At 36.4% G+C, this 20,930-nt stretch overlaps 1 protein-coding gene across 1 annotated transcript in view; it reads right to left on the bottom strand.

Moving 5' to 3' along the window:
* The window catches only part of GREB1 (growth regulation by estrogen in breast cancer 1), a gene marked incomplete at its 3' end in the record, with an annotated part of 38,453 nt that extends 18,685 nt beyond the window's left edge, over window positions 1-19,768 (bottom strand). Inside the window, exons 1-7 of the mRNA XM_010297180.1 lie at window positions 19,612-19,768; window positions 12,581-12,703; window positions 11,658-11,834; window positions 4,169-4,351; window positions 3,709-3,852; window positions 2,281-2,406; window positions 255-377 (exon numbers count right to left, since the gene is read on the bottom strand). Coding sequence (XP_010295482.1) covers window positions 255-377; window positions 2,281-2,406; window positions 3,709-3,852; window positions 4,169-4,351; window positions 11,658-11,834; window positions 12,581-12,703; window positions 19,612-19,768 — 1,033 coding nt within the window. The remainder of the gene's footprint in view (window positions 1-254; window positions 378-2,280; window positions 2,407-3,708; window positions 3,853-4,168; window positions 4,352-11,657; window positions 11,835-12,580; window positions 12,704-19,611) is intronic.
* Window positions 19,769-20,930: the final 1,162 nt, after the last annotated feature.

Below are 20,930 nucleotides of genomic sequence, written 5' to 3'. Positions count from 1 at the left end.
GTATTGGTGTCTTAAGATGGACACAGGCACCTGTTGGGATTTCTTAATACTGACTCAATGACTGGATCCTAATGAGAGTTAAGCTCAGAGCCTCAAAAAGAAACCAAACTACACATAAATGTAGGCGAGCATGTAGGTATCGAACACCTTTCAAAACTCTCATATGAATCTGCCTGCATCTTTAAAATATGGCCTCTTTTCCCCCATTATTTTCTGACTAATGAAACATTATCATTACCTTGGGTATAGCTTACCATTTTTAATTCTGTTTGGAGCCTGTGGGTTGAGCTGCAAGTTCCAAGTTTCAGTAGATGATGGAGATTCTGGTGACCAACCTTTATGGCGCTTTTTTGGAGGCCCTGAATTTGTTAAAGTGCCTGAATAACAGTAATATATTTCAGAAAAGTATTAGAATAAAATGTATTCAGTTTTGTGCATGGTCATTCAATACGTTTCGATAGATAGTGTGCACCAAGTACTGTGGTAGACAGGGTCAACTCCATTAATATAATAATTTTTTATGGTTTTTATTTTACTTTGCTATGTTCTGCTTAAATTTCTGTGAACTCTCTGGTGCAGAGAACTGCTAATTATCTAGGTAGATGTCACTTATTTTATACCAATGTTTATTCTGTACTAAGAATAATGCAGTAAGAATGAGACGTGTTCTAAGAAAGCTTGTAAGTGTTAATATTTTCAAGTCAACACTGTGGGCATTTTGCTCCTTTTATTTCTGAACACATGACACAGTGTTTCATGTAGCTTATTGCAAAATAACATTCTCAAGGGTTTCAGGGTAATATTAATAAACATTTGAGTTCTTTTCAACAATTTTCCCATTTACAAGACTTTTGCCACTTCTAACTCATTACAATCTTTGGGTTTATGTTATTCCAAATTAATTCCTAGCAATTTACTTCTGCACTTTCGCACTATCCACACAGCTCCAACAGCTTGGTCTGTAAAAACGTAACTTTCTTACAGTTTTTCTAGGAGTTCCTGATGATTCATAATTTATTTCTTGAATCTTCTTGTGCCCTCATGCAAACTCCTAGAATGATAAGCTTCCACTAACGTCAAGTATTTCTAATTATTGACAGTCAATGGTCCTTCATGAGTTGCTCAGCATCTTGCAGGATTGAGCTATCTCTATTTCTGGACATGACTATGCAGAGGTCTTAACATTACTTCACACTGTCAGGGCTATATCTCCTGGAAGAATGGTTAGTCCCACATAAAATTCAGGACAGAGTAAGAATCTTATATAAAAAGGGGGGTGTTAATTTGCCAAAAGGTATTAAAATTCAAAATAACCCGGAAGTTTTCAGATTTAGAATAAGATTGTTCACTTGCAGAAGAACCTTACGTACAGGCTTTCAAAGATGACTTTGTCCTTTAAACTTTTACCACGTGAGGGCAGGATTTAGCCATTTGTTCCACTCATTCTTGTATTTAGTTTCCTGGCATAATGCTGTGACAAAACTCGCAAGATAGAGCAATACAAAGAGATTTTTATTTGAAAATGCCGTATGTTTTCCTGCAGATATGTTGATATGTGAAAGTAATCCATCTGAAACGAATTGGCAAGAATATGTTGCTGCATGGAAGAAAGAGATCAAGAACCTGAATGGGCAGAGAGAAAGAATTTGGCTTTGGTGCCGGCAGGGAAACTTGGGAAGACTTACTCTAAAATAGAGCTATAGCATGTTTCTAGCCATAGTGAAGGCTAACTTTCTTGTTTAAACAAGCCAGTGACACAGAATGCCGTTTGTGACAGAAAAGAATTAACACAAACCATGACAATAAAGGTGCAGTGAGGACAGTTTCTTTAATTTGGAGCCAGTTGCCGAAGTCTAGTGCTCCATCCCAAGGTGAACCGCAACATAGGAATTATCCTATGAGTGATATAAATCTTATAAATCTTTCTCAATTTCCTTCACAAAACCTTTTGGTGAGATCGATTCAAACTGACACGTTCTTTAAGAACCTGGATTCAGAATCTAGTCTGTGCTTCTATTAAATGAATGAACTGTAAGTGGGAAGAAAAACTTCCAGTTAATAACCTGAACTGTAACAAAGCTATGGCTGAAAACATATAAACATTTTTTTTCCTGAAAATTAACACAGAAAAAAAGCGTTATCATCAAAAAGGACTTGGAAGGGAATAGTAATTTCTATTCATACAGGAAAATATGATCATGATAACATTTGTTTAATGCTTCTATTATACGCATGGAATATAGAGTTTAGGGTTATTAAACAACAAAACCATACAAATACCTAACATGGAAGGTCTTGTCAGAGCAGACAGGTTATTTTTCACCAACTGTTGTTTAGGCGATTCCTTGCCATTAAAAACAGCTGAGCTGAACGCTGCTGTTGAAGGGGTGTGATCTATGGCTGCAGCTGGCAAGAAAAGAGCAAAGTATTTACATTAAACTTTTCTTGATCAAGATCCTGAGGTAATATAATAAACTGATCACCTGATCATTTACTTTAATAGAGCCATCGGGATCTGCTCAGGGTGATTGCAATGCTGAATAAAACAAACCCACTTCTGATCTCATGCCAGGTTATTGTTGACTCCTGATTAAGTGCCTGGGTAAAATCTGATTCTCACATTAAATACATATGTCAGACCCATTAGCTTCTTTGCAGGTGGACCCTAGCTCTTACATGAAGTTTACTCAAGAACCAACTAAAAGAGTGAGAAAGGTTTAAAATTTACTAACAATCCCCTCAGCCTCCCTTCCAATGTGACATCCTCTTGCCAGGCTTTTTTTAACTGCGCTGCATTAAAAAGAGAGGTTTTCCTCAAGCCTAATATGCTTGTAACAAATGTACATTTTTTTATATATGTAACCTCTGACAAAAAAAATGCCAATCTGCTATTATAAAGAGATCAACGATCTGTTCCGGAGGGGTACCAGTATTCCAGATCACAACTATTTAACAGATTTCTATCTCACAGGAAGAATATAAGCACAGATGTGCCTCAGTTCTCCTGTGTGAATCTCCGTAACAGGCACAAGACACTAAAGAGCTGTTTTCATTATGAAGAAGCTCAGAGAAATCACTCTTGCTCGCCTCTATCATCCATCACCTTTTATTTACGTCAAGCTAATGGAAAAGCAAATGTTTCAGAAAGAATTTTTAATACAAAAGAAAAAGTTACAGATACTGATCATTAGTTTGTTTTTTTTAATATTAAAGCCACTTTTCTCAGCCAAAGAAAAAACTCAGAAGCTTTTAAGCTGATGCCCATATAATGCCCTCAGTAAAGAGGATTCAGGTCATAACATAAAATAGACTGAATCAGAAGAAAAAGCTGAAATGATACTGGTTCCTGTAACATTTGTTATCTGTGACCAGACAAGCAACAGCTGGAGGAATGTAATGCCTATTCTCAGCAACTTTAAAAACAATGGCTTTTAAAAAAATTTGGTTTGCCTCAGCTATGAGCAGGCTGCAGAACACCTATTTTATTCCTGGCTAACTTTTTCTACATAAACCCAAGGGGGGAAAAAGGGACAGCGAGAAGCCTTCAAAGTACCATCGCTTTCTTTTTTTGTAATATACCTCTAAGTCTATTCAACTTGCTTTATTTTATGTGGTAGCGTGCTCATTTGTTTGTCAAGTACGCACAAATACGCACGCGCAGAAGAGTAGGCGTCGGTGGGAACGCGGCGCGTTCCTCCTCGGGGGTACCTGTTTGCTGGGTCCCAGCTGGAGCACTTGGGTTGGCTGCTGGGGACGGCTCGCTTGAGGTGCTTCCCGAGGGGCCCGAACTTTCTGGCAGTTGGAACAATGTGCTTGAGCAGGTGCTGGATGAAGGCTGCCGGCCTCTGAAATCTTAATAAAAAACAAATTTCTTATCCCCTGACACCAGCGGCATTTGCTTTTTCTCTGCGTGTTTGAGCTGATAATTTCACACACGAGTTACTTAGAGGCTACAGCGCTTGGAAGGCAGGAACCGATGTCTTCAGACATGCCACCCTCACACTGGGTCACTCAATTGCTTTTTACAGCTGCTCTAGTAATCACCTAGCTTTGAAGAGTCCTTCTGTCAACTGCTCTGTCTTAGGTTTTACACAGACGCCAGTCCCTGCGATAGCTAAGCTTGGATGATGAAAACCAGAGCTCGAGGAAGACAGCTTCATTGTCTTACCTGCCCCTTTCCAGCAGATTACAGATCCTTTGGTCAGAGCTCCCTGTGCATTCCTGACCAGATAATACTTTAAGTGTTTCTGTTTCTTGGGTTGAGTGGTCAGTTTAAGATTAATGTGATTTGAGAATTCCGTAAAGTAGCAGAAACCCTTCTTGCCACAGCCAACACAGTTGCCAGAGAAGCCTGATAAAATAAACAATACACATAATCCGATGAGATAGGAAGGCCCCTGTTAATAACATCCAAACACGACTCTTTCCTGGAGAAAAGCTGTACTTATTTTTTTTTTCACAGTGTGAACTTTTTATTAGCATTTTCCTCCAAAAAAATATTACATCAAGTCCACTGTATTGCACTTTGGCTACCAGATTGCAAAAACAGAGGTCCACATTTACAGAACAATTAAAATAGGCCATATTTTTAATTTTCTCCCACCAGATGACCACAATTCCTATTTATTACCTACCCGTGAAACGTTAAACCAAGAAGTTTCTGACTGAAGAGTACTGAATCACATGCTTAACACCAGCCCTATTCAACACCACCAAAAGTACATGCTTCACTTCTGTTTCAGCTTTCATTGAAATTAAGCATGCAATTAAGTTTCAAAAAATTAAGTACATTTAATCTATTATATTTAATTAGGTCTAAGTATATTTAAGTACCAAGTTCCTACTACAGATGCTTTTTTAGAGAGAAAAAAAATACTAAAGCCTTCCTGGGCTATTAATTTAAAGTAGCTTTCTCAAATTATGGCTGGACCGTGTTAGCACTTCACAGCAGTTCAAAGTATTTATGAGGACAGAAACAAAAGTGTCTGCAACTTTACAGACACGACAGAGACATAGTCCTTGCACATAAAGAAGCTTATTGTACTTAGGCTTGATGGGGCATTTCCAGGGATGCTGCCATTTCCTCTCATCCTGATACACAGTTTGAGCCTCAAAGAAGGGCTCATGATGGTGATGTCATTATCATTGTAAATAAAGGGCATTCCTTGCACAGCTGACTATCTGCCTTTCATTCATAAACAACTTTTTTTGTCCGTTTTCCAAAGTATTTCCTACGAAATTTTCATCTTGCATCAGGCCAGTGCAGCTGTCTGAAAAACACTTATTATCTACAAAGAAATCCTACAGTGTGTGATTAGATTATCATCTTCCCCATGGAAATTTTCTGTCTGTTCCCTATGCGGGACCTGAAGCATGACGTTTTCTTTTATTTTAGTCATATCTAATGTACATTTTTATGTGTTATCACAGGAATTTAAATGGAAAAGGTGTGTTCAGTGAATTGAAAGGTGGCAAAAATAAAATAAAGGAAATGCATTTCACATAACAGATGGATAATAACATTAGAAATAAATAGTATAACTGGAGTAAGGGGTCAATAATATGGTAGATAAAGTGAAGAGCCATTAATGGGAATGATGATGTCAAACACGTATTTCAGGCGAATTAAGTTTTCAAATTAATGGCCAATACTTTTTTTCCTTCCGTTAAAATAAAAGCACTGAAATATAATGGTTTGTAAACACCTGTTGCTTGGTTTACAACCCAAGCACTTTCATAAGTTTTCAAATGGCTCAGAAGAATTTATTAAAAACCTAAGTTCATGCGGAAATTGGGCTGGTATCCATGGGAGCAAGTGGCTAACGACTATTGAAAGCTGCCTATTATCTCTCTGATCCTAGTCGGTAGGATGATAAAGGACATTATGACTCATAAAATCAGGACAAGTCATGACTCTGCAGAATCCTCTGTGTTATATCAGCCAGCACAAAAGCATCTGTCTAACATCACAGAGCCTTCAGTAGCTGCAATAAAAGCAACAACAAAAGGAAACAAAATTAGAACGGATGTGGCAAAAGCTATAGAGTTTGCATGCATTTTATGCAGATTAATAAATCATGAAAAATGCTTCCGCTAGTAAATGAAAACTTCCCATACATTTGGCAGCACACTGAGCATGACCAGCAGCACTGCAGTTTTTGCCTGGTTGCCACTTACAAGCCCTTACATGTTTTCAAATACAAGCATGAAGGGACCATTTCCAAAAATAAAATAGAAGTACCTGTACACTTTTGAGGTTTTATCATTTTGCTGAGAGTGTCCAGCAACTTGCCAAAACCACAGGTAGAAATATTTGGCCAACAGAAAGCTGGACGTTGGACATAAAATCTTTTCATGTGAACTTTAGATCAGTCACTATTGGTAACTCTTGTAAATCACCATTAGCCTAAACCAGATTTAGCAATAACATCTACCTGAAACAACCCTTTGCCCTTATCAACTGTTTTTAATTCTGTGATGTCTACTGGAAAATTAGTTTACACCACGTACAGCATACAGGTGAGGCCTAGGAAGGATTAAACAGATCTAAATCGTCCACTTGTTTTGAAAAGTCCTTGGAGAATATTTTAGAAGTTTATTTTCTAATTTTCCTTTGAAGTCAAACTGTCATCTTTCCACTCAAGCTTCCCCAGCTCCTCCGAGTTAGACGAAGAGTCCTTTCTTGCAAGCTCCTTGTCAACATTGGTTTTCATCCCATTTGTTCTGACTGATAGTGTCTTTGATGACGGCCATTGCTTCCTTAGTACAGCTCAGCCCTGACATCACAGATAGAATACAGCGTGATCTTATAATTCCAATGCTGTTCAGTCATTACTCATTGCAGGCCTCTGCCAACCTTGCTCATAGCACTTTATGTAGAAGACTGAGTAATGGTGAGAACCCAAACATTTCATCCTCCTCCTTTCTCTGCATGCCCTTTCGCGTGCCATGGTCTGAGGCAGCACCTGATAGAGGGGACAGCTTCCTTCATAAACAAGCTGCATTAAATATTCTTCCATACATTATAGAGAGGACAAAGGTCAGGGGAGTCGGGGCAGCCATAAGGTGACTCAATATATCTATGTCATGGGATTGATTTCACAAGAGAATTAGAAATCAATGCCCAGACTTTAGGGGCTAAAAGCCTTTCACCTTTAGGTCACAAGTTCATATCCAACTCAGTTCAGTACTGACTTAAGGCCGTTACCCTCTGAAGATTGTTTAATCAGAAGGTACTGGATTGTATCTGGAGTTTTATCATATGCATTTGCTTGAATTTGCTCACATCACAATGATCAATTGTTCATAATTTTAAAAGCTCTTCCACAGTAGGGACCTTGTGGTCAGAAGAAGGACCTTGGACTAAAAGGGTATGAAACCTGACCTACCTTCTCACTGGGGAGATGGTTCCTTTGGATCAACAGTAAGCTTGTGCTAAGGATAAAGGAAGGACTTCAGGGTGGAAGGATAACCATCTAATATTTCATAACCTAATAGTTCATAAATTGGTAGAAAATTTTCTTCCTGTTTCTCTTTTAAATTAATAACAGGCTTTTAATTAACATTAATATTTTTGTGGAAAGTTGGCAGCTTGCTTAAGACAAACAGTGATTATATTTTCAACATTTCAGCAAAAGTATTTCTTCTTTTCAGTCCTACTCGCAAGAAAAAGCACACAAACAGTGACAAATGCTCCACATTTTCCCCTCCTACTTACTACCACTCCATTTGAAGACTGAAGTCCTAAATTAAAAAAACAAATTAAATCAATATGGTCAGGCTGGGGAGCTCCATTGTACGGAAACTCACTACTGTTACAAAAGACCAACAGAACATTGTACATTTTAACAGAAGCAGCGGCAGTATTTTATTCTACAATGTTTTCATCATACACACAGCCTACAATGCAAGCAAACTAATCTTTTCCTCTGTCATTCTGACCTCAGAGACCCACTGAAAAAAAAAGGATTTCTTATTCCCTGCTAGGAAAATGGGCAGCTGTTTGGTCTTTTCGGAAGGAAAATGATGGGTGAATAGCTGCTTTGTTTATTATGAAAGACTCTCCTTAAGAGTGAGAACTGGGGAAAAAAAAACCAAAAGAGAAAAAACCTTTGGGAGTGGTACGTGTTAACTGCTTTTATTAGGAAACAATAAATATTGCACTATCACAGAAGTGCTTCCTCCATCTAAGCATTCCTTCAGGACACAAAAACCCCAAGAAACAGCTTCCTAAAGGTAAAAAGCTGGTTTGCAGAGTAGTTAAACCTGTGATTTAACTTGATTAACAGAAGCATACCAGGTACATGCTCAGACACAGAAAACTTTTTGCTTGCCAAAAATATAGTCTTTTCCAGAAAATGTTTTTTTTTTTTTCCTGTGGAATAATACATCAATTGTAAAAACAAAGAACCAAAACAACCTCCAGCAGAAATAACTTTCAAATCATAAGCACATATGCCTTGATGGTGGGACAACTTATTAGCATAATCAATAAATTGGCACATGCCCCAGAGGCATATCAACAGCCCCAAATGGTAACGAGAGCATAAGTCAAAAGCTGGCCCAGAAACTACCAAGATATTTCTGGTTTTCTTTCAGAATTTTTGTACGCTCCACAAGCATCTTCATGAACATATGCAGGCGGACCACGAGAAAGCAGGAAACTGTTGGATAATTCATTAGTGTCTTTTCCCTTCAAATAAATTATTTTGGAAAAAACCTACAGAACTGAGTAACAGCTGCCTTATAAAAAAACCTAATATATTAAGAGAAAAAACAATGGGGTTGAAGGGTTACAAGCGATGTGCCTATATCACCAATAAGCCATACCAAAAGTATACTCTGACTCATGATGACAGCTCATTTCAGTTAAAAATGAATCACAGAATCATAGAATCATAGAATAGTTTGGGTTGGAAGGGACATTTAAGGTTATCTCGTCCAACCCCCCTGCAGTGAGCAGGGACATCTGCAACTAGATCAGGTTGCTCACAGCCCCGTCCAACCTGACCTGGAATGTTTCCAGGGATGGGGCATCTACCACTTCTCTGGGCAACCTGGGCCAGGGTTTCACCACCCTCATGGTGAAAATCTCTTCCTTAGATCTAATCTAAATCTGCTCTCTTTTAGTTTAAACCCGTTAACCCTTGTCCTGTTGCAACAGGCCCTGCTAAAGAGTCTGTCCCCATCTTTCTTAGAAGCCCCCTTTCAGTACTGGAAGGCTGCAAGAAGGTCTCCCCAGAGCCTTCTCTTCTCCAGGCTGAACAACCCCAACTCTCTCAGCCTGTCCTCACAGCAGAGCTGTTCCAGCCCTTGGATCATTGTTGTGGCCTCCTCTGGCCCCGCTCCAACAGGTCCATGTCTTTCCTGTGCTGAGGGCTCCAGAGCTGGGCGCAGGACTCCAGGTGAGGTCTCACCAGAGCGGAGTAGAGGGGCAGAATCCCCTCCCGCAACCTGCTGGCCACGCTGCTTTGGATGCAGCCCAGGATGTGGTTGGCCTTCTGGGCTGCAGGCACACATTGCTGGCTCATGTCCAGCTTTCTATCCACCAGTACCCCGAAGTCCTTCTCTGCAGAAGGAATTGAATCCAATTCAATTTCTCTGTAAACTTAGAAAGGCTTGAAGGGACCACTGTCCATGTTGTTTCAAAAGGCCAACATGTTTGAAGGAGAACTTAATACCAAAAATAAGCCTTTTATCCTGTCTTTGAAAGCAAGACAACAAAAAGAGCTTCCCTTCTTCATATGTAATATTTTCAACTTAAATCTAGCACAAGATTGAGGTCAGTGTCTTATACTAATAGACACAGAATTTGAAGGAAGAATGGCCCCATCTTCTATCTCACTACATGTCTGAAACCATGAGACTATTCATGTCTGCTTCTAATTTTACTTACTCTGATTTGACTTGCATCAGTGTATGAAAACCGGAATCAAACAATCATTTCTATCTACAGTATGTTCTATTGTACAAATAGTATGCTATCCTCATGTCAATAAGATATATCGTGTTTTTTCATTAGATTAGGGCCCAGGAACATTATTTCATTTCCAACTTCCAGATGAAGACTTGGGATCTTAAAGTATTAAGTTCTTTCATATTTAAGCTTGTTATAGAATAAATAAAAGTCATCATACAGAATTACTAAAACTCTCTGCAAAAGAATGTGATTCACTGGTTAAGTGTATAACAGCCACCAAAAATAAGCATTTAAATGGTTTCAGGAAACTAAAATGTGTTAAATAAGCAAGCTGGGGATGTACTAGCATACAAACCTCCCAGTTATGCTCCTGTTGCCTCTTTCTGTTCTTGTTTAGCATGTAATTAACAAATACAGTACTTCCTCCCTGCTAACAGCCTAAGTAGCTTAAGCTGTTAATAGTGCTAGCACTGAATGACTTGAGTGGTACAACATTCCTGTCTTTATCTTTAAAATGACAACACGTGGGTGATTTACAACCCTCTTAATTCTTTTACAATCACTGCTCAAATGTACTGTGAGCAACCCAACTCTGCAAGATCACATGAGGAAAGAAGTTACTGTACATAGAATCCCATTATGCACCTTCACACTACACTGTCATCCCAAATGCCTTGAAGAGTTGCTCAAACTGAGATAACAATGGAGTTCACATCATATCCCTCACTCTTGGTTAAAGAAACTGGTTAAAAGACATGACAAATGTTTCTTTTTTGCTATTTAAAGCTCATACTGGTACAGATATATGATGCATCATTTTTTGGTTACCTAACTAAGAAAATAATACATAAGAATCCAAGAGTGCCTGACTGATTGAAAAAAAGAGTTCTCCCTCCCTTTGTATACCACTTTTCCCAATAGAAAAACTATGCCATTTTAATAACATTAATATTCAGTTCAGTCATTCTCATGATTGCAGATCTTCCTTGTTTGGGTTGATTTGAATGAGGCTAATGGCCATCAGAAAGGCTATAATAGATAGAAGGACCTAGTTTTATGTCAGAAGTTAAACTTTTAAGTAGACAAAAAGCAAGAAATTGAAGTATCCTACAAACAGTATTATTTGAACACACAGTATTATCTGATTACACATACAGGAAAAATTTCAACTTGTAATCATTCATACTTATTTATATTGTGATAATAGCAAAAAGTCATAGGTTAGGATCCAGAACCCACGCTATTGTTCAAATACAGTGGAGAATATTATACCTATCTCAAAGAGATAAATCAAAAAGGTCATAAATTTTTATAGTCCAAACCATCGTCAAACTGTTTACATGTACATAATAGCCCGAAAGTTCCACTTGACAGACCTACAGTCTGTCCATGTCAGCATTTGGAAAGCTAAAACAGAGACAGGCAGCAGTTCAACTAGTCCAGTTACTAGATGTGCAGTTCCAGCAACTAGGACATAAACCGATCGATCGGACAATGGCTTTAGCCTTGCACTCATGGATAGAAGGTGATGAATCATTTCTAATGAACTGGCTCACTTTGTATCATTCCAAAGCAAACATAGCCAGCTCTGAGTTGTTATCTTGTTGTGCATCACCAGTGAGCGTTACTGTAGATGTGGAATGGAAATAAGCTCTACTGAACTCACTCTGCAAAAAAAACATTAGCTATTAACTGTAGCCTGCAGAAGCATCCACTTACTGCAATGACAGACACTTACCCAACAACGCATTGCGCCCATTGTCATCTGGCAGGAATCTTTTATCCACAGCACAAACTAAAAGGTGATCAGGTAAATTTGGTGACTTTGCACCAACAAGTAAAAACCCTGATGGTACCTCAATATGTTCATTGGAAATTGAAACGAGTCTCAAATCTTTGCCAGCCTGGCAGAAACCTAGAAAAAAATCAATTAAACGTATTTTAAGGTGACAATTTTTTTCTTTAATACTCACAATTATCTTTATTAAAGGACTTCCTATATTTTTAATGAAAAACAAAGTTGTATCCTCTGAGGTCAAGGGCAAACAGAGAGATAATTTTCTTCCCTGCCTTTTGGTCAGCAATAAACAGATGCTACCAGTACAATAAACAAACAAACATCTGAAAATGTACATTGAAATTTTTCTTCATGATGTTTTGCAACCTACATATTTATGGGACTATTTACTAGCATCATCATAACTTAGGTCAGATATTCAAAAATGGAGATAATAGTTCTCAATACCTGGTGAATTTCACTGGCTTTTCCTGGGTTTTTGAGTATTTTTTACAGCAACATCGAATGAGGTACACTTTAAAAAAAAAGAGTAATGATAAAGCCATAAGAATTACCACATTCGTTTTAGCAAATGTTGTGCCTGCAAACTCTACCTTTTAAAGGTTGCGTTGCCTAAGAGAACAGAAGTTCTGTCCTCTTGCCAGGCATTCCACCACAAATGCTTATCTGACACACTGGGCAAAGGCCCTGTCAAATATAAGAGCAACCCAGTTTTGTCTGGCAGGTAATGAATGCTGACATTTTTAGGATTCCTGTATCATATAGATTCTCTTATTCTGATGAATTATAGGAGAAATGGCCTCAGTCCTACCCTTTTCAGTAGGGCAAATGCCTTCCAACAGTATGTTTACTGTACTTCTTACCATCAGTAGTGCAACATCCTTCTGGAGGAGGCTTCATCTGATAAGAAACAGGAGGACTACTTGATTCTGAGCCTTCTTCCTCCTCCTCTTCTTCTTCCTCCTCATTATCTGCTCTGTTGCCTGCTACAAATTATCATAGCATAAATGACTTAGACAACAGAAAATGCTGGCAACAAACCAATGAATGAACAGGGTGACCCAGTTACAGAAAGTATTACAGCAAACTGGATTTCTTCCTCTTGACAATGACTTTACTGTTGCCAACTCTTAAGATATTTGTTGTTTCCTTAAAGCTCCAACTTCCAGTCATGCTTACAACAGAATATCTTTCATTAAAAAAATAAAGCTTTTAGCTCCTATGCAAAAAAAAAAGTTCAAAAGCATAACCCAGCTGCACCTGAGAAAGTAAAAAAAACCTGAAGGACAAATAAAAAGAAGCTTCAATTTATTATTTTTTTAAATCTCATTATTTTTAAACTAACCTCATGATTTTGAGAGGCCTAACTCCTGGTGTATGAACTCTTAATGATCACAACAGTGTAACTGTATCCTTTGTTTATAATATTAACAGCCTATATAAACCCAAAGTCATTACTTCTTAGCACTTTAGAATATCCTGGATACAGACCAAGTACAGATTTTATTAATTAGGCATTGACCATGTCCTTGATGTTGTACAGGAAACTGAAGAAACGGTTCCTGCTTAAAACTAAGCTCACCACAGATGATGCCATGATAAGAACACCTAATTCTCAGGCTGTCTGTCTCCTACCAGAATCCAGAGCTCTGAGAAAAGCATCGCCGCTCCCTGTACGTCAAGGAAAGGCAGATGTCTAGGAAGACGATTCACAGCAGCCTGTGCATGGACTGTGCTAGTCTAGGAGGCAATACTGAATGCTGTTGAGAAGAACACATGACGTAGGCTTTATTTTTTAGAGGGCTTCAGGCATTTCTTCTTCAGATTCTCTGCTGTAAGATGCTTTTTTGCTGCATCAGCTACCTAAAGTAGTATTTTTACCTGATATCTTACTTGTTAAGAGAATTCACCTGCATATTATTGGGTATGTTTCATCCTTTCAACTCAAGATTTCTTCTTTACTTTTGGAAAGTAAAATAGCAGTTAGGCTCCTACGTTATTCTGTTGATCCAGCTTTTAGTCTTGAAACAAAAACAATGAAGCACACTGCAGTCATCCTCCAAAGCTCAGTGTCAACTGGACATACTCTCTTTGCTTCAACTGACTTTGGATAAGGCACTCAGGATCCCATAGGATATTCATCAAGGATTTTTTTTTTTTCTATGACCCTCCTCAGAATAGCTTTTTATTTTATTGAGAAATGATTGCAGAATCAGCTAAATAAATACTACAGGATAAATGAGAATTAGGGAGGAAGGTGAGGAAAGTAAATCTGGAATTTGAAGATTTGTCTCTAAAGGTTATTAAGACTTACGCCCCAATCTAGAAGAGGATTTGAAGCGTATGTTTACTTTTAAGTATCTAGATGTACTTCAGTCCTGGTGCACACAGATAAGGACAGAACGTTAAACGTAACTGTTTTAAGGGTGTAGTCTAGAGACAAAAATGCTGGAAGTGAACAAGAGAAAAGTGAAGCTCTCCACCTTTGCTATTTAAGTCAGGGGTAAGTTATGTGTTATGACTCAACCTTGACTAACATCCAAATGCAATGAAAAAGGGGTGAATCTGGCTCTCCTCGCTTGCCCCATACTCCCAGCCATGAGGTTCCTTCCTTCTTCTTCGTGCCAGCTTACCCGAGCCTGTGCTGAGCCATCCCAGCTTGCTAACCCAGCAGAAAACTAACTGAGCAAGCAAGAGTGACCAGGTTTTCTTACTGGGTTTATGTATTAAATTATCTCAGTGGAAGATCCAAAAAATGCCAAAACTGATGAAAAAGAAGAAAACAGAAACATACGGTGAGGAGGAGTGGGGGGAGCAGGATGTGGGTTTTCCCCTTTAGGCGGTGGTGAACTGTTGGGTTTGTTTAACCATAACAGGTGATTTCACATAAAAAAATAGAAGACAGACAAACAAGAAATAGAAGTGGAGACTAAGAAATAGGCAAGCTACAGTGCTTCCAGGTCAAAATTGAAAAAAGTACAAGAGCAAATATATACCTATAATACACGAGAATGAGCTGCTCTCATCTGTGTGAAGGGCATCATTAGCGTTTCTCCTGCTTGTTTTAAAAAAAGATCTACAGTTTCTGCTTCATTTTAATTTTAAAGCAGGGTTTCTGCAAAGAACTCTGTTTGCATGTGTCTGTTCCACATCTTTTTTTCTTAAACAATGCCAAAAGAACACACATTCAAGCGCTCAAAACCAGAGACAAGATGATGGCAAAAGTGGACTCACAACCATAATTCTTCTGTTATATGTTACACAACCAGGCAGCCAGCTGATGTAACTTGAACAGCTCCATTAAACCAACAGACATACTGTGAAGATTTTGTCCATGTTTTATTGGATTTAAATTTATTCATAGATACCATAAACATGATCGTTTGCTTTAAGGAATTAGTCTCAGTTCTCACGAGGGATTTATTATTAGACCTTTATGTTATACATTTGTGATTAAGACATTTCACATGGAAAAATTTTCTCTCCTTAAGGTATAATTCAAAGATAAGTTAAGTTCTGCAAAAATTTTAATATACTTATAATTTTTCCTAAGTGGGACTATTCATAGGGCTGATATTATCTACAAACTGATTGCAGCACCAGGTTTTAAATCAACGGTCACAAAATATAATTGTATCCATGAACAGACAGCCTCCCTTAAATGCAGATCAAGGAAGGAACCAGTTAACCACAGACACAATTTAGCTGCAAAGCTCACATCAGAACGTGGTGCTGCTGTCAATCAGAGCTGAATCCAACAATATTCAATGAACAAGAACAACACTGCAGTGGAGCCAGCTGCCACACTGCTGCTCTGCATTTGCTTTGCTGCTTCCCAACCTTTTCCCACTGAAGTCCCAGTGATATCGGTGGTATAGGACTTGGATGCTAATGGAAAAACAATGCTTGTCGTTAACTTTTGAAATCAGCTTCACACCTCTTTGGCACAAACATAATACACAGGCCTAAAAGATGGGACCCAAATGCATCTAAGAGCATAAGAGAAAAATGGAAGAAATGTCTTTTTTCTTTGAGAAATCAGATGTGATTAGAGAATTGAAACTGTGAATGTGGTTGTGATTCAAATGGGATTTTGATTTCAGAAGTGAAGAATTAGATTAAAGAGCCTCACTGATTTGCACGTACTGACTTTAATAACTGGCAATCCAGCACACAGGTTTAATTTGCAGTTTATATGGTAATAACTAGGCAAACAGAGGTATACAAGAAATCTAAACCTATTAGAGTCAAATAACCTTGCCTTCTATCGCAGAGTTTTTCATACACTTTCCCAGAATGTTCCTGAACATCCTGACCGTTTACTGGCATTTGCAGATATGTTCTTCAATTCCAAAGTCTAAGAAAATTAAGAAGATTTTAGAAGACCCTCATTAGGAATGTAGGACCAGTGAGAGCACAGCAAAATGCAGGTTTTTTGATAAAATGAAAAATCTAGCAAGAGGTTTGTTTAAATAATGATAATGTTTTTGGACTATTTTAAGCACTACATGAATTTGCCACGTCTGGAGGAGAGGAAACACATCAATAATAAAAAGGCATCAAAAAAAAAAAAAAAAAAAAAAAAAAAAAAAAAAAAAAAAAAAAAAAAAAAAAAAAAAAAAAAAAAAAAAAAAAAAAAAAAAAAAAAAAAAAAAAAAAAAAAAAAAAAAAAAAAAAAAAAAAAAAAAAAAAAAAAAAAAAAAAAAAAAAAAAAAAAAAAAAAAAAAAAAAAAAAAAAAAAAAAAAAAAAAAAAAAAAAAAAAAAAAAAAAAAAAAAAAAAAAAAAAAAAAAAAAAAAAAAAAAAAAAAAAAAAAAAAAAAAAAAAAAAAAAAAAAAAAAAAAAAAAAAAAAAAAAAAAAAAAAAAAAAAAAAAAAAAAAAAAAAAAAAAAAAAAAAAAAAAAAAAAAAAAAAAAAAAAAAAAAAAAAAAAAAAAAAAAAAAAAAAAAAAAAAAAAAAAAAAAAAAAAAAAAAAAAAAAAAAAAAAAAAAAAAAAAAAAAAAAAAAAAAAAAAAAAAAAAAAAAAAAAAAAAAAAAAAAAAAAAAAAAAAAAAAAAAAAAAAAAAAAAAAAAAAAAAAAAAAAAAAAAAAAAAAAAAAAAAAAAAAAAAAAAAAAAAAAAAAAAAAAAAAAAAAAAAAAAAAAAAAAAAAAAAAAAAAAAAAAAAAAAAAAAAAAAAAAAAAAAAAAAAAAAAAAAAAAAAAAAAAAAAAAAAAAAAAAAAAAAAAAAAAAAAAAAAAAAAAAAAAAAAAAAAAAAAAAAAAAAAAAAAAAAAAAAAAAAAAAAAAAAAAAAAAAAAAAAAAAAAAAAAAAAAAAAAAAAAAAACCCACCAGAATGAAAAAACATGCTATTATTGGAGCCAAGGAGATCTGACATTATGTCTAAACCAACTTAGGTGAATGTGGTAGTTTTAATTTACATAGCTACAAATAATTTTATAGGCATATCTAATTGTAGAAATTGCTATAAAGACATATGTTTATAACGTATGTTTTTTTTAAATCTAGAATGTGTAGACTGGAAAACCATTCATTGGAAAATACGCGTTTGCAAGTTCATTGCAAAAAATACAATATCTAGGCCAGAAGGGACCAATGTGTTCCTTTAACTTATCTCCAGGCATACTAAAGTCTCTTTTGCACAAATAAATTAATTTAGGCATAAATTACCATGATGGATATGTAATCATATTAGGCCACTCTCAATGGCCAGGTACTTTTTTGTTTGTTTATTTAGACAGTCATTTATGTATCAAAAGGAGACAGAAAAACGTGTTTTAAACAAAAAATATAAACCTAAAAATAGTGACTATTTACAACAGGGAATTGATAAAGATCAAAAAAAACATTTCCAATTGTTCCAACTGACTATATACTAAATTGTCAGGCTTTCTAGCAATTTTGATATTGTAACATCATCAGATACAAAAAACCATAATATCAGCCTTATTTACCAGTGGCTGGTTTTGTTGCCAAATGGTACGTTGAGCATCTATAATGCGTTATCAGTCCACAAAATAGAAAGCCAAAACACTTGGGTTGCACTGACCGACTGCACTACCTTGCCTAAATTATTTTTATCATGTCTGCTTCACCACAAGGAACCTCTTGCTGTACTGAGGAACAGCAGGCAGCTATGATCAAGGATAGTCCAAGTATATCAGCAGGTCACATTGCCAGGGCCAAGAAAAGACAACAGTCAGAGGCGGGGACAGGGACTTACACAAGACCCCAAGGATGGCTCTCTGCTTCAGATGCCTCCTGCCCCTCAGAGCATGGGGATTCATGTTGCTAGAAGTGGAAATTACAATTTATGATAAGGCTGCAGTGCACCGTGCCAGCTTGCAGACCTCCCACCTGAGGAACAACCTAGGAAAAGCTCTATTACAGGTCCCTTCAGAGCTCCCCTCATCTGAGACTTTCATGAAAGGAATGTTCTCCACCAGGCTGTTGTGAGACTTTTAATTAATTACAGTTCAATACTGTTTCCATTAACTGCAAAGAAAACAGAATCAGCCCCTCATGGTTTGGAAAGGTCTTTGAACGCCTTGAAAGAAAGAAGTTACAGAAGTGTGAAATAGCACTTTTATTCCTGAACAATGCATCTGCTCCTGTAGCATCTTTCCCAACTGATGTCATAATCCATTTTTGACATCACAGTTGGTTGCCGTGGAAAAGTTTATGAAATCCTCATAGAAGGGTTTGATAGAAGGATCATTTTGTGTAAGGAATAAGCAACATATATATTTAAACAATTAATGTATACTCATCGTTATGTCCTATATTAGCAAAACAAACAAACAAAAAAACCAAGAAGAAGTGACTAATTGATGTGTGAGCTGTGAGCAGATTTACTTTTTCAAGGATTTTTTTACCATGAGGTAATAGTAAAGAGTTTAATCTGTGCAAAATACTTTTATCTACTAATGCTACTTCTTGGGCTGATATTTTTTTTGTTCTGTTACCGTGGATTGTTAACCATTATGCATTTTTCATTACATATAAATCTAAGCCATCTATAACAAAGTATAACAGGGGAAGTAGACCTGGTCAAAAGAAATAAAACACCGCCCTTGTGACAGAAATGGCTCAATAATGAAATTATTAAACATAACCTTGCACCAGCATGCCAGTGTTCTGCACAGACCAGTAAAATCACTGAAAACCACGAGACTTCTACACATAACACCACACCAAAACACCAACTTGTATTATGAGTTTGCTTATCAGATCCACACAGTTCATTTAAACTACACTACTTCCAAGAAAAAAAAAAAAAGACTGAGCAAATTGAACACAGAAAGCACACAAAACATACACAAAAATTCAGTGAGACATCCCATGTGTTAAATACCAATTTGTGCAGGGTTTACAAGAGAACACATCTGCAATTTTTGCCTTTTCAACCACAGACTAACTAAAAATATTATGCCCAAAGTAATTATAAATATCCTTAAAAAATAAAAATACTTCTGCTGTATTTTTTCACAATTAAAGTTAGTCTTAGGATATATAATTTATAAATCTATCATGTGTTTGCCATGATTTACTGTATAAATAGCAGTGTATGGTAGATTATAGGATATAACAGATTTATGTTCCAAATCTCCAGTGATTCCTCCACACGTTTAATGGAACAATTCCTAATACTTCAATTTATGCATATTGATAAATCTGAGCAAACAAGTGGCTTAATTCTGCCAAAATAAAAGATAATGCAGTTTGTATTTTTAATCCAATTCTAATATATATATTTTTAGAACATAAAAAATCCAGAGAAAAACCTTAAATACTTCTGATTTTTTATATTATGATCTGAAATGTGTGAGCTGAGCCTTGGGAGAGCAAACAGCAGAATTGTCTTTGAGCAGAAATATAAATGCCACCATTTCCTACCTTCTAGTGATGACAGTTGCTGTTCAGCTTCCAAATACAACTGAGAAAAGATTGGTCTGGGAACTAAGTTGTTTGAGCGGAGAGAGGCCTCAATAGAATTATGCAACACTTCTTCAAACCGTGTAGTCTTGAGCTGACCAGCGTAAGAATTTCCCATCTTCTAAAAAAAAAAAAAAAAAAAAAAGAGGCAAGAAGAAAAGAAAAAAATTTCAATTTTAGTACTCAGAACTCAATCACTGCATGTTGATGTCAGACTACAACATTTCTCATGAAAGAGAGAAGCTTCATTGTCCACAAAGAAAGGCAAAGGAAAAGCACATTGACTGCGGCGCTCGCTGAGCAGATCCTGCTGGTAAATTACAGGAAGTTATCTAAAAGTAACAGCTTTCTGTAATTCAGCAGAGAGGCAGCAAGCTTTGACGCCTTCTTGAAGAAGGGGCTAGAAATCTGATTCGAGTCATTCCTTGGTTTATATAGCAATTGAGGAGATGCATTTTCAATAGTCAGCAATCTCATCTGTCAAGTAGCCTTTCTGTTTTACATGATTTGAACAAAATACATGTTAAAGGATCTGGAGAATAGCACAGTTTTCTGTATTTATCTTTGCATGGCCCATCATGGCTGAAAACTCGTGCCTAAAACTGTTCATCATATCTTTAGAGGTGCTGTCTCATAAATAATGTAGCATTGCTGTAACTCAGATATTGTGAAATATAATGGCTTTTCCTCCTCACCTTAAGCAGCATTTGTCCCTGTAAACATGCTTTTTTTCTGGATTTTTTTTTTTTTGAGACATATTGATTATCTATATTAATTTAGATTTAATTATTAGGACTTTGTTGTTAGTGAAACCTCATAATTTACTTATTCTGTCACTGAGGAGTCAGCCTATTCCAGCTGAATCTCCCACGTACTTAACTGCCGCCTGCTTTCCACGGCGAATACAATGAACTGGTAGAACCAAAAGCCACGTCAGCTCTCTTTTCCCATTACAAAGTAGCTCTTGCCCTGGGCCCCATGTCCTTTCCCTCCTCAAGTAACTGTGAATAGAAAGCATGAAACGCTTCCTGTTTGTGGCAGTAATTCCTAAACACTGAACAGCCCCTCCTCAGCACTGGGCACTGCTTGGGAAATGAGCCCGTCGGGAAGCATCCTGTAGGAATCACTCAAGCGAAAGAAAAACTGCATACGAAAGAAGAAAAAGTTGACAATTTGGATATCTTTTTATGACTTTGTAAAAACATATTTTACATATATAATCGTATTTCTGTATGCTTGTTTGTAGAATGTTAATATTAATAATTATGTTAATATTAATA

The sequence above is a fragment of the Phaethon lepturus genome, unplaced genomic scaffold, assembly GCF_000687285.1.
Source record: "Phaethon lepturus isolate BGI_N335 unplaced genomic scaffold, ASM68728v1 scaffold37071, whole genome shotgun sequence".
Taxonomy (NCBI): domain Eukaryota; kingdom Metazoa; phylum Chordata; class Aves; order Phaethontiformes; family Phaethontidae; genus Phaethon; species Phaethon lepturus.
Note: the sequence above shows the minus strand (reverse complement) of the source record. Positions and strands in the feature narration are given on the sequence as shown.